The sequence below is a fragment of the Carya illinoinensis genome, chromosome 7 (assembly GCF_018687715.1).
Source record: "Carya illinoinensis cultivar Pawnee chromosome 7, C.illinoinensisPawnee_v1, whole genome shotgun sequence".
In the NCBI taxonomy this organism is placed as follows: domain Eukaryota; kingdom Viridiplantae; phylum Streptophyta; class Magnoliopsida; order Fagales; family Juglandaceae; genus Carya; species Carya illinoinensis.
Genome location: NC_056758.1, coordinates 13,727,057 through 13,739,869, shown reverse-complemented (window position 1 = coordinate 13,739,869; position 12,813 = coordinate 13,727,057). Strand labels below are relative to the sequence as shown.

Genomic DNA, 12,813 nt, shown 5'->3' with positions numbered 1-12,813 from the left:
ATCTTTTCTTGCCACTCTTTGCATAGCCATTCATAATAATGTACATAGGACGTAAACATGATTAATTTTATCTAAATACAACTGCAAGTGCCAAATGTGTGATTGAAGAGTACTACAAATTACAACATTGAAATAAATTCACATTTTATTTTTTTTAATAAAATTATTAATTAATATATGAAGTGTATTTGTAAAATATTAAAAAAATATCAAATACTATTAAAATATATAATATTATATTTTTATTTTATCTTTAAGATGGCTAGTCTAATGTGGACTCATCTAACTAAAAGTTGATACTCTGGCCAAAAGTGAGATTCTACCTAAACTTTAGACTTAGCAATAACCTGGCCATTGCCAATACTCTTAGTCGAATAAAATGCATTGTTGCCTTTGATGTGAGCAACCTTCAATCTTGAGTCTAATGGTTCTTATTACTTGTGGTGAATGCATTCCATGAGTCAGAAGAGAATGCAAATTTGAAGGTTTATAGTGGTAGGATTAGCAGGCTTACAACTAGATAACATCAAGCAACAAATATTTGTCCCTTGCCCCACTGGACACTTCAATATACAGATCAGGAACTGTAGTGCCAAATTTTTTTTTCAAGAGTTTGTACTTCCTATGTTATTCAAGATCAAAGAATGCCGCTGTTGAGCAGGCATCATACATTGGCAGAAATCTCATAATAGTTTGGCAATATCACTACTACCTTGCTTTTGCATTTGAAATTTCGTTGATGATGAAATTGAATTTAATTGAACAAAAATACGTCATATGAGACTCTGGTGGACTGCCTTCACAAGTAATATAGTGGACTGTGGACCAAAAAATAAATGATTTTCTCTCCCTGTTTTCAGTGTGCTAGCTCTGACCTTAATTCCTGCTCATCATTGTCTTCGTTGTCATCATAGTTGAAGGGTAGGGGAACAGACTTGAATGCACGGTACTTGCCAACATTGTTCAAATGCTCATTCTCCAACCTGACGTAAATCACAAGAGATTGAAAACATTTAAATTTCCGCAAATTCTCAACATGAATAGTCCCCTTGCTTATCCATAAAAAATTAAGCTTACATAAACATTTTAGAAATTTTACTCCAAAATGACCAACGATCTTGGTTACCTGAAGAAATTCCAAATCCCACGACGAATGATTTCTAGGCTGGCTACAATGGTGATTAAAGATTCTCTATGTAAGAAAGACACTTCCAAACCCAAAACAGTTTGCAACCAAGCAAACCTGAGGACGACATTCAACACCTGCATATATTACCATGAAATTACAAAAAGATGATTTAGTGTCAGATGTTGATGAAAAAAGACTCTCCAGTTGAAGTTGTTTACTCACAATGGCTCCAAAATATACACTTTTGTGAGGGATCAGAAGCTTGTCTCTCAGCCATCGGTTCTTAGATTGCCGTTGCAGGAGTCCCCAGTCAAAGACAAGGTCCCAATATGTACTGAAAATTGCTACAATGGCTGAGAAAATCCATGCTACCGTCTTCCAACCCAATCCCTCGTTGAGACTGTAAGCTGTTCTCATGCTAACAGCCACAATTGTCAGAAAATATTTCAGACCGTTGTATCCTTGCATAGCATCTTTCTCTTCATATAAGCGACGGAGGCACTGAAAAAGAGGAGGGAATAAGTCCTTGCAACAATAATCATTATGAGTTGTGGCAAAAGAAGAAATTGAGTGTTAAACTATCACTTGTTTTAAAAACTTAAGCATCAATTGCATGCCAAAAGGCACGCAGTCCCATCTATTTTAATCGAAAGTGGAGTAGATTAGTCGATGTTGGAATTCAAGACTATTGTTTGAATGCAATATAATAAATAGCTATTTGTCTCAACAGCTTAAATTATTCTGTAAAAGTGAGTTGGGAACCTGAAGGAGTCGAGACCAGTACGGAATCACTGCAACAATGAACCAGAAAGTTTTGAATACGTCACTGTCTTTGCAAGTGTTTTGTCTATGCTTGTAGTCTCCCCAACCGTAGTAGCATATGTAGAACTCCAAACTTCTCAAGGCTTGCACTTGGCTAGTAAACTGATCCGCCAAGATGAAATCTGGGAGCGTGACCTGTCATATAAAGAAATTCACAAATGCTTATTAATAATTACAAACACCCACCTCAGTTCCATTTCATTAATCTCTTGCATCGTGATCAGTTGTCAACCACGATACCTTGTACAAAGGAGCACAGATACAATGAAAGAGACATTTGAGGAAGAAGAAACGACTTGAACGGTACAGTATGTTGAATGGAAAGAATAATATGATAACTACAAGCTGCAGATCAAAAAGAGAGGATAAAGTTCAGTACTGTATATATATTCAGAATTAGATGGGAAAAAAGCAGGTAATGTACTTATACATATACGATCTTACAAGAACCAAGTTGAGAGGCAGAAGTTCTGTCAATGCTTTGTAATCTTTTGTTTTTGGGTCCATTTCCATGTCAAGGTTTGAGAGGACACTAGCTAGTGCTAGTACTGCAAGACCAAAGCTGAGGAGGAGAACTTGTCGGTAGCCCAACTCAGTTCCTTGCTTGGAGCCGAATATGAAGGAATAGTTGACTCGATACCGCTTCCAGAAGTATATGTTGGCAGCATACATTAACATGTGCAGAACTATGAAGCCAAACAAACTGCGAGCGAGGAAGGATTTTAACATTGGAAAACTAGAGAATGTTTTTAATTTCCTCTTTCTTGGCCAATTGAAAGTATATTCATCTGAATCTTTTATTTTTAAAAGCTAAAAGGTGCTCACAACGAATCCTATATATATATATATGCTGGTCTTGTGATTTAACTAGGGCATAAATTTTCACAGAGATAGTTCCCAGCTTGAGGGAAAAGAGTTTATCCAAGTTGATAGGCCAGCACAAAACTTGCCGAGTCAAATGACTGTTTTCCTAATCCATTTATATTCTCTCAACACATGTTTTCTCTCTCTTTCCTTCCCATTAATTTTTTATATGCTGTAAAAGTATTGATCCTTAGTTCTAATCCTAATTGTACATTTATCTTCTCATTCTCAATTAAATATTTTTTGGAATAATCAATATTATAGACGCTTAAATTCAACATGGAAGAAGGATCATACAGTTCTTAAAAAATTTGATGAGTGGAGATGTAATCCTAGAGAGAAATGAAAGTTACCTGTACAGGGGAAACATGTTCTCCATATAGTCGGTCGCCCCTTCCTTATTCATTATATCACGAGCGTGTATAATTAAAATAAGAGCTAATATCAGAGCTGCGGTGCAGCCAACAAAAAAACCTGAAAAGTTTTCCAATTAACAGATCCAAAGGAAAAGAAATGGACATTAGATTTATCCCCATAATTTCTTTGTTGTTAAGAAGTTTAAGGTGCAATTTGGATAGTGAGATAAGATGAGGTGAGATAATTTTAAATAAACGTTGAAAGTTGAATAAAATATTATTAGAATATTATTTTTTTAATATTATTATTGTCTTGGAATTTGAAAAAGTTGAATTATTTATTATATTCTGTGTGGAAATTTAAGAAAAATTTAATAATGAGATAAGATGAGATGGAATACTTTCACTACATCTTACCCATGGAAAATGTAGTCCTATGTCTTTCTCTCTTTGCCGTGGGTCTTAAGATGTTCATGCCTTTAGTGCGGTTAGAGTTGGAGAAATGCTTGATGAATGCAGCTTCAGTCCTTCCCATAAGCTTGGTAACCTACAATAACAAGTGGCTTATATATATCAGACTAGAAGGAAATAGCAGAATTGGACAAAGCAAGTAGCAATCTTCTCGAAAGTGAACATTCATTTAAGGTGGAATTATCCTTCTCTGCTTTCATGTACTTTGCCTAGGAATATAGAAATCTCACCTCATCGGAGCTTCCGAGGAAGGACTTATCCACCATCTTCATGTAGGATTTTGATGCATCCCTTGAAGTAATCTGCAATGTTAGGGTATAAATTGAAGGACCAAAATATCAATGTTTAACTCTTAGAGAACGAGAAAAGGCTTGCTATATAAATTTGACTTAACCATAGATCATAGATGCCCCTCCAATTTATGTCTCTCATATAGTTACACAGAAATAATCTAGTCCTCTCCCAAAAAGAGGTTTTTCTAAATAACCAAATACACAAAAAAAACAAAGGACCCTGGTTATTGAAAAAGTGAAGAGATATGATTAGGAAAGTAACAAAACTTTTTTTTATTAATTCCAATAATTTTTGGGTGTTACGGAATCACAAATCATTGCTATTGTATCTATTGCTGTTTATTTTACTAGTCGGCTTATACAAATAATTTCTCTATAGGATAAGAACGTATATAATACTTGAATAATGGTCCCGACTCCACTGTACTTTTTCCTAATCTCAGTTGTATATTTCATGTATGATAGATCAACTTATTACGGAGAGTTTGACTCGTACACAAGTGTATAAAATGTTAACATGCAAATGATTGAATTCATGTCTTTGTATTAGCTCAAACTTTTAAGATAGTTAATGATTAAGGTGTGGTTTGGATAATGAATTGGGAAAAGATAAGTTAAGATGGAAGTTGAATAAAATATTATTATTATTTTTTAGATTTGAAAAAAATTAAATTATTTATTATATTTTGTATGTGAATTTGAGAAAGTTATAATAATAAAATGAGATGATCTGAGATCGTTTATCAATCCAAACATTATTTTTCCATCTTCTAACAGCACTCTCAATGTGATAAACACCCTCACATTGAATTAGACATGTCAAATACGTTAGTAACAGTAACTTAGCCAAACACTATAATATTCATTTCTCACTCTTCTCACCAAATATTTAGGTATTTTTTGTAATTGAGAAATTTGGATCAATTTATTATTACTAAATATTAAATGTGATAAAAATAAATTAATTAGTTAATATTAATTAGATTATTAATTATTAATTTAATTAGAATGTAATTATTAACTATAAAATGTCATAAAAATAAATTTGATAAAAAAATTATTAAATTAATATTATTTTGTTATTATATAGAAAGTAAATGAATAATGGAGATAGGATTTGAATGGAATAGACGACAAATACAAACTCATGTAATATTAGTTAAAATTTGAACTTGTAATCCAATGAAAATGCTCTAAGCTTGCCAGTAACGTCTTGGCTAAAATATGCATGAGCGCCCAATTGGAAAAGAAGTTTACTCTTTTTGGTGAGGGAAAATACCTTATCATATTTCTTCATGATCTTTGAAAACGCCAGTGTATTCAAGAAGCTGTCTCATTCATGGAAAAGTATCTACTTCGTTAGTGGAAAGAAAAGAAAAAGAAGAAGACAAGAAAAATCCAACTAGATCTAATAAAAAACTAGCAATATATGTCTAATACCTGAAGCTTTTGAGAAGCCGAAGCTTCTGGTAAAATTGAATAAAAGCCCGCTTAAGTTGTTCTTCAACTTTCCTAAGATTTTCCCTGCTGAATTTCAGCTCCGTCTGCATGGGATAATGGAGTAAGCTCTTAATGGTGGAGCGAGGAGTCTCCAGGGTGTTGTTTATTTTCACACGATTAAGTACTTCCAAAGGAGCTGGTCTACTGGCCCTGATGTTGTTCGGCTTCTGTTCTTGAACCTTTTGATTGACAACATCAATGGTCTTGTCCTCATCTTTTCCCTGATCACCTGATTCATCTGATTTTCCATGGCTATTCGATTCCCCCTCTTCAATCACATCCATCGACATGATAAGTCTTCCTGCACATATGCCATTTGAAAGAAGTACTCAATCTTCTTTTGTAACTAAGCTCTTCTTTAACAGCCTGAAAGGGAATTGCTCCTCGATGGTGGCCACCGACTATAGGTTTTTTTATTATTATTATTTACTTAATAGTTAATAGTTAAAGTAAATATTTTTTATTGGATTTCTGATTTTTATTTTTATTTTTTGAAATATTTAATGAATTAACAAAAATTAAAAAAAAAAAAAAACAGAAAAAAGATGAATTAATGTTAGGTGAGTGTTTCGGTGAACTCCTGGGAGTAGCACCTTCCAATCTGAAATTATAATTGAAAAAACAGATCCCTCAATTAATAGCCACAATGCTATTTATTTTAGCTTAAATTTTACATATTTTAAAATTATTTTTTATTATTTATTATTTTATTTTATTTTATTCTTACTAAATTAAGGACAAATTTAGTACTTATATAAAATTAAAGAACTTTACTATTTATAAGCATTTACACCATACATCACATAATTTTTTATTTTTTTATTTTTAAAAATTTTATTTATTTTTATTCTTTTTAAAATAATTGAATTATTCTACTAATCATCTATAAATCACATATTTGAAAAGAAAAAAAAATAAAAAAAATAATAAAATTAGTAATATGTAATGTATGAGGCTTATGAATAAAATTTTTTAAAATTAAATTATCTCATCTCGTATAATTATTATAATTTTTTTAAAAATTTTTTATAAAATATGATAATTAATTTAATTTTTTTAATTTTAAAATAAAATTTATATTATAATAATATTTTATTTAAATTTTAATAAAAAGTTCTATGAATGAAACGAAATGTATAACCAAATGAATAAGTTAAATTATTTATTATAAATAAAATAAAATAAATAAATGTGATGAGCAGTAAGTATACATCATTTTCCATAATCATATATACAAAACTTACTACTGGCCCCTCTCGATGATGAAGCCGCCAATGTAGCTGCAGAAGTTACAACATCTGAAGCAAGACGAGTCATCTCAACTGATCTATCAAACCAGCCTTGAGGATTCTCTACTTTTATTCGAAAAGCAATGAAAGCATCCATTTGCTCATTCAACATATCCGCTTCCTTCGTCACCTCCTCCACCTTAGACCTGTAAAACTTCTCCACTTTATTGAATTCATCGTCGAGCCTCCTGAAGTAAACTAACTCGTACTCTCCCCCTTCGTCGGAGGACATTAGAAACGTAGTTTGATAGCTTTGCGAGCCATCCCGGTTCACTGAATTTACGAGAATGGCTTGGCTTTCAATATCATGATCATCATCGCTAGTAGTGGATGGGCTTGTGGGGTAGTGGTTGTATCTTTGTGTAAGGCCGCTAAAAGCTCTGTAAAGTGTGAGCTTTCGCTTTAGGCCGGCCGGGGTGGCCGGTGGCCGGTTTCTTTGTTTGAATCGTAGGATGTCTTTCAACAAGGTTTTGAGTTTACCATAATCCATGTATGCTTCTTGCCATTCGGGCACCATCTGTGCCAAGAATTCTTTTCCGAATTTCATGGTTTTTTGGGTTTTGCTGCAGACTGCACTACTGATACTGCAATCGAAGCAACAGTTGGCTGCTGGATAGTCTGATTTAATGCGCGGGAGCCAACACCTTTGATGATAAGTGCTATCTCAGAACTCTCTTGCATCTTCCTTCTTATAAATCTTCCATTTTAGAAACCCTTGCTTCTTTTCTTTCATTTTCTCTTGGCGGGGCAAAGTTAGAAATGGTCGGAACAAAAAGCAAAAAGTTAGAAATGGTCGGAACAAAAAGCAAGAGGCTTGATCGCGCCTTCACCAACCTCCTAAATCCCAGCAAAAAGTTTTCATAAAAAAAAAAAAAAACAAAGCAATTAATCAGAAGCTAGAACAACTTGATTAAGGAATTTCACTAAAGAGAGAAATATGAAACAGTGACCAGCTGAAACAGACAGAACCGAAATAGATATGCAACCAACGTTATTGTGATGGGTAATGACTAGTGAGAAGGAATTTCAGCAAAAGTTCATGGCCTAGCTCTCTGTTTCCGTTTACGAAATCACTATAACAGTAATATTGTAGAGCAAACTTTGTAATACAAAGAGAGCCATTTTTCAAACAGAACAGAGAGAAATGCAGACACAGAAAAAGTTCAAGCGATAATTTTCCTGAGGATTTTGCAGCTTTGCCGCAGGGAGGTACAGTGATATCAGCTTTGCAGCTCTGCCATTATTGGCTCCGCCATTTATTGTGACAGTACTCCTATTACCACTACTCTGACAATAGTGTAAATACTAAGGAAAATGCTAGATCGCTGGGAGCGGTACCGCTCCCAGTTTTTTTTTTTTTTTTTTTTTTTTTTTTTTTTTTTTTTTTTTTTTTTTTCTTTTTTCTTTCTTTCTTTCTTAGTGATTAAGTAAAAATTATTTAATATTATTATGAATTTTTTATATTTTTTAAATATTTAAAAACATTAAAAAAAATGATGTGAAAAAAAAAACAAAAAAATAAAAAAAAATTTTAGCCTAGCGGAACCCCAGCGGTGGCCCTAGCACTAAATAGTACCTCTCACTCTCTCCTGTGCCATAGAAATGATTGGCTTTAAATTATTTTTTTAACATTTTTAATAATTAAAAAAATTGAAAAATATATAATTTTATTAATAACTACTTTTTTAATATGAGATTTATTATGCATCAGCCACTATTTATTTTCATACCACACACTTATAACTTTTTATAAGATGTAGAAATGATTTTCATAGAATATATGGATATTTTTTATAGGATGTGTAGTGTGGAGTGGTGAATAGTAACTGCTCCCAATATTTTCTCATTCTCAATAACAAGCTTTGGGTGTTGAGATACTCTCAATATTTTTTAATATACTTCACTATTATTTATTATTTAATTATTACTTTTTACCTACTCTTTTATTACTATTCACAACATACTTCAATACTTCTCAACATCCAAACCCAACTTAAATCTTTTAATTTAACTACCGCTCCAAATTTCACTTCAAAAAACTCATAACACAAAAAATAAAATATAAGATTTGAAATAAAAATGTATAAAGAGACAATTGTATAACATTCTGATCTCATCTTATTTTATTTTATTTTTTATAAATTTTTTAAATTTTTATATAAAATATAAGAAACAATTTAATTCTTTTAAATATCAATTTAATTTTTTTAAAATTTTAAAATAATAATATTAAAAAAATATTCTAATAATATTTTATTTAACTTTTAACTTTCATTTAAAACGATCTCATCTCATTATCCAAACATCTAATACTACCTCTCTTCTCTCTCACCGAATCAAATCACTTCTCATTGTCCGTGTTAGTTTTCAACACTTAGGTCCAGTTTGAATAGTGAATAATTAATCTCATTTCATCATTATAATTTTTTTAAATTTACATATAAAATATAATAAAAAATTCAACTTTTCCAAATTTAAAATAATAATAATATTAAAAAATAATATTCTAAAAATATTTTATTCAACATTCAACTTTCATAAAAAGTTAAAACCATCTTATTTAATCATATTATCTAAATCGCAACTTAACGCATCACATCCTTTTATCCCCACTCACTCTTTGTTTCTCTTTTCTCTAATTTTCTCTCACTCTTGGCTTTGAAATTTTCTGGAGTAACAAGTATCAGAACTGCTACATTTCTTTCATCTCTCAAAGCTATGAAACTGCCTCTCAAAACTAAAAAAGACCACATAAACATGGTGAAACTCTACTAGAGTTAGGAGCTGAGAAGAAAAGTGAAAACAAGAAAATGTTAGAAGAAGACAAGTATGAGACGAAGAAAGGGAAGATTTATTGCAAAACGATAGAGTTTAAATTTTTTTAAATAGAGAGATGGGTACGCAAATATCTAGTTAATATTCGATATCCATAACCAAATCCCAGCGGTAAAACATTATTTTACCCGCTCACTTTCAATCTTGACAGTTATTCGTCCAAATTCACCTGATTATTTGGGTTTTGAACTGGACTAACAAAAAATTCGATCTGGATGAATAGTTTTAATATTTTTGTTTCATTATTTTCTTTATTTGGTCATGGCCAATTTTTTTAAGATTTGTCCCTAAATCTAACTACATCTGTGGGGTTTTCTCTGTTGGCTAAGAATCGTTTTTTGCCACTCCCTTGCCTTTTCTATATTTGAGAACTTTCAAACAAAAACTTTCTATTTCTCACCTTGCAGTCAAAACATAGTGCTTTGAAATACTCTAGTCTCTTTAGCCAGTTGAATGGTTTTAAGGTTCTTAAAGATCGTTATTAGAGACATGGCCGAAGTACATAACTTCCAAACAAAAAATGGACCGTGCTTGAATCGTTGCAAAAAATGAACCATCCACTTCCAAAAAAAGGACCGTTCTTAAAGATCATTCCAACATGGAGGACCGTTGCAAAAGGAGTAGTGCGCCTGGGCTGCTTTGGGCCATGCTTGAATCCCAAAGTGAGCTGGGGAGGATAAGTGCGTCTCTACACTTGGTTATGGGCCATGGGAGGGAGCAGAACGTGGAGTCCCACACTTGGTTTTTACAATACCCACGCAAGCTTGCTGCAGGACTATAGGGTTCTCGAGTACTTACAAACAAAAAGATAGTGAGCTGAGAAGAAAAGTGAAAACAAGAAAATGTTAGAAGAAGACAAGTATGAGACGAAGAGAGGGAAGATTTATTGCAAAACGACAGAGTTTAAATTTTTTTAAATAGAGAGATGGATATGCAAATATCTAGTTAATATTCGGTATCCATAACCAAATCCCAGCGGTAAAACATTATTTTACCCGCTCACTTTCAATCTTGACAGTTATTCGTCCAAATTCACCTGATTATTCGGGTTTTGAACCGGACTAACAAAAAATTCGATCTGGATGAATAGTTTTAATATTTTTGTTTCATTATTTTCTTTATTTGGTCATGGCCAATTTTTTTAAGATTTGTCCCTAAATCTAACTACATCTGTGGGGTTTTCTCGGTTGGCTAAGAATCGTTTTTTGCCACTCCCTTGCCTTTTCTATATTTGAGAACTTTCAAACAAAAACTTTCTATTTCCCACCTTGCAGTCAAAACATAGTGCTTTGAAATACTCTAGTCTCTTTAGCCAGTTGAATGGTTTTAAGGTTCTTAAAGATCGTTATTAGAAACATGGCCGAAGTACATAACTTCCAAACAAAAAATGGACCATGCTTGAATCATTGCAAAAAATGAACCATCCACTTCCAAAAAATGGACCGTTCTTAAAGATCATTCCAACATGGAGGACCGTTGCAAAAGGAGTAGTGCGCCTGGGCTGCTTTGGGCCGTGCTTGAATCCCAAAGTGAGCTAGGGAGGATAAGTGCGTCTCTACACTTGGTTATGGGCCATGGGAGGGAGCAGAACGTGGAGTCCCACACTTGGTTTTTACAACACCCACGCATGCTTGCTGCAAGACTATGGGGTTGTCGAGCACTTACAAACAAAAAGATAGTGGGCAGATGGTGTGGAGAGCCTGTTGGGCAGACAGATGGATTAAGTGCCAATGATAGCCTGTTGGGCAGACAGCGTGGAGAGCTTATTGGGAAAACAAATGGACTAAGTGACTATGATAGCCTATTGGAGCCATAGTATTTTTATTTTTTAATGTTTTTTAGTCTCAATGTTTTGTTCACCTATGTTTTTTAAAAATAAATAGAAATAGACTATTAGACTTTATTATCCATAGCAAGCTAGTCCCTCTCCGTAGGAGAGGCTTGTGAGTCCCTCTTCTCCTTTGGAGGATGGGGTTTGGATGGTATTTTTTCTCAGACAAGTCAAGATGGACATCTCTGTTACTACAGAGTCTCGCATCTCATAATGGTGTTGTAACTAAAGAGCTTTTGAAGTTAAGACAATGTCTGGTACAATAAGATTTATGTGTGGGGGAGCCAACAATAGATGAGCAGTTGAATTGTAATCAGGGCTTGTTACCTGTACTTATCAGTCACAACTGTAACTTCCTTCTTTCATGAATGAATTGAAGTTTATTTCCTATCAAAAACAAAAAATGGACCATATTTCCCAAAATAATCAGCATTGACCACTGCCCAGTAAGTCTTAACACATTATGGCCTAGATTAAGAAATGAAATGAGAAGGTTTTAGATGAAAGATAAAAGTTAAATAAAATATTATTAGAATATTATTTTTTAATATTATTATTGTTTTAGAATTTGAAAAAAATGAATTGTATATTATATTTTGTGTATAAATTTTAAAAAGTTACAATGATTAAATAAGATAAGTTGAGATGTTTTTCAATTTAGTCAATAAATCCACATATCTTTCCTATAGGAATCCTGGGGTCTTTGAAGATTTCATCAGTACTATTTCAAAACAGCCAAGTACGTCTCTTTTGGTCTGAAGAGATCAGTATGAAAAATATATAATTTTGTTCGGATAGATGGCAAAAGTTCTTTGATCTCCTTTTTTTTTTTTTGTTAACTTTGGTGCCCAATTTTGTTATTAAAAAACGAAAAAAGGAAAAATATAAGCAAAATATTTTAAAAATATAATTCATTAAATTAAGACTGTGTATCCGGATCCAAATCTAAGTATTTAGAAACATTTGAATTTGCATTCAATTTTAAAAACTAGATGGATATGTTCGATTTTATTTAAATCCGGATTAGGGGTGAGTCCAGTCTGGTCCGGTCCGAGGAAGTTTTGTGGACCGGACTGGACCTATTCGGTTCAGAGTTTTTCCACCCTAGACCGGACCGAGCTCCCTAAGGGTCGGGACAGTCCGGTCCGATCGGTCCACCCTTGACTTTTTTTTTTCTAATCACATAGCATTTTGTTTATTACTTATGTAATTATATTGTGATATATTTAATATATATACATATATTATACTATTATATATATATTAGTAATACGCTAATACTAGGGCTGTTTAACCGGGCCGAATTTTATCCGGCTCCGGGTTCCGGTTCCGGTAAAACCGGATTCCGGTTCCGGGTTTCGGCCCGGATTCAGAAATCCAGATTGCAAAACCCGGACCTATGCGGTCCGGGTACGGATTTAAA

The 12,813-nt window shown here is 32.9% G+C and overlaps 1 protein-coding gene across 2 annotated transcripts; it reads right to left on the bottom strand.

Moving 5' to 3' along the window:
- Window positions 1-472: 472 nt before the first annotated feature.
- Window positions 473-7,967, bottom strand: LOC122314903 (phosphate transporter PHO1 homolog 3-like). Of its 2 annotated transcripts, XM_043130550.1 has the most exons (13): window positions 7,715-7,967; window positions 6,680-7,561; window positions 5,376-5,736; window positions 5,215-5,263; window positions 3,873-3,944; window positions 3,589-3,718; window positions 3,169-3,289; window positions 2,396-2,654; window positions 2,192-2,296; window positions 1,892-2,086; window positions 1,352-1,630; window positions 1,127-1,263; window positions 473-983 (listed from the first exon to the last, which is right to left on the bottom strand). In XM_043130550.1, the coding sequence occupies exons 2-13, from the start codon at window positions 7,269-7,271 to the stop codon at window positions 857-859; spliced, it is 2,427 nt and encodes an 808-aa protein (XP_042986484.1). In that variant the 5' UTR covers window positions 7,272-7,561; window positions 7,715-7,967; the 3' UTR covers window positions 473-856. The 2 variants fall into 2 exon arrangements, with proteins under 2 accessions (XP_042986484.1, XP_042986483.1); XM_043130549.1 differs by having other exon boundaries at window positions 6,680-7,967.
- Between the last annotated feature and the right edge of the window lie 4,846 nt (window positions 7,968-12,813).

Coding starts and splice junctions, on each gene's coding strand:
- LOC122314903 (XM_043130549.1), bottom strand. CDS start 7,271: ATGAAATTCGGAAAAGAATTCTTGGCACAGATGGTGCCCGAATGGCAA. Junction 2,297..2,395: donor TGCCTCTCAACTTGGTTCTT/GTAAGATCGTAT, acceptor TTTGATCTGCAG/CTTGTAGTTATCATATTATT. Junction 1,264..1,351: donor GTGTATATTTTGGAGCCATT/GTGAGTAAACAA, acceptor TAATATATGCAG/GTGTTGAATGTCGTCCTCAG.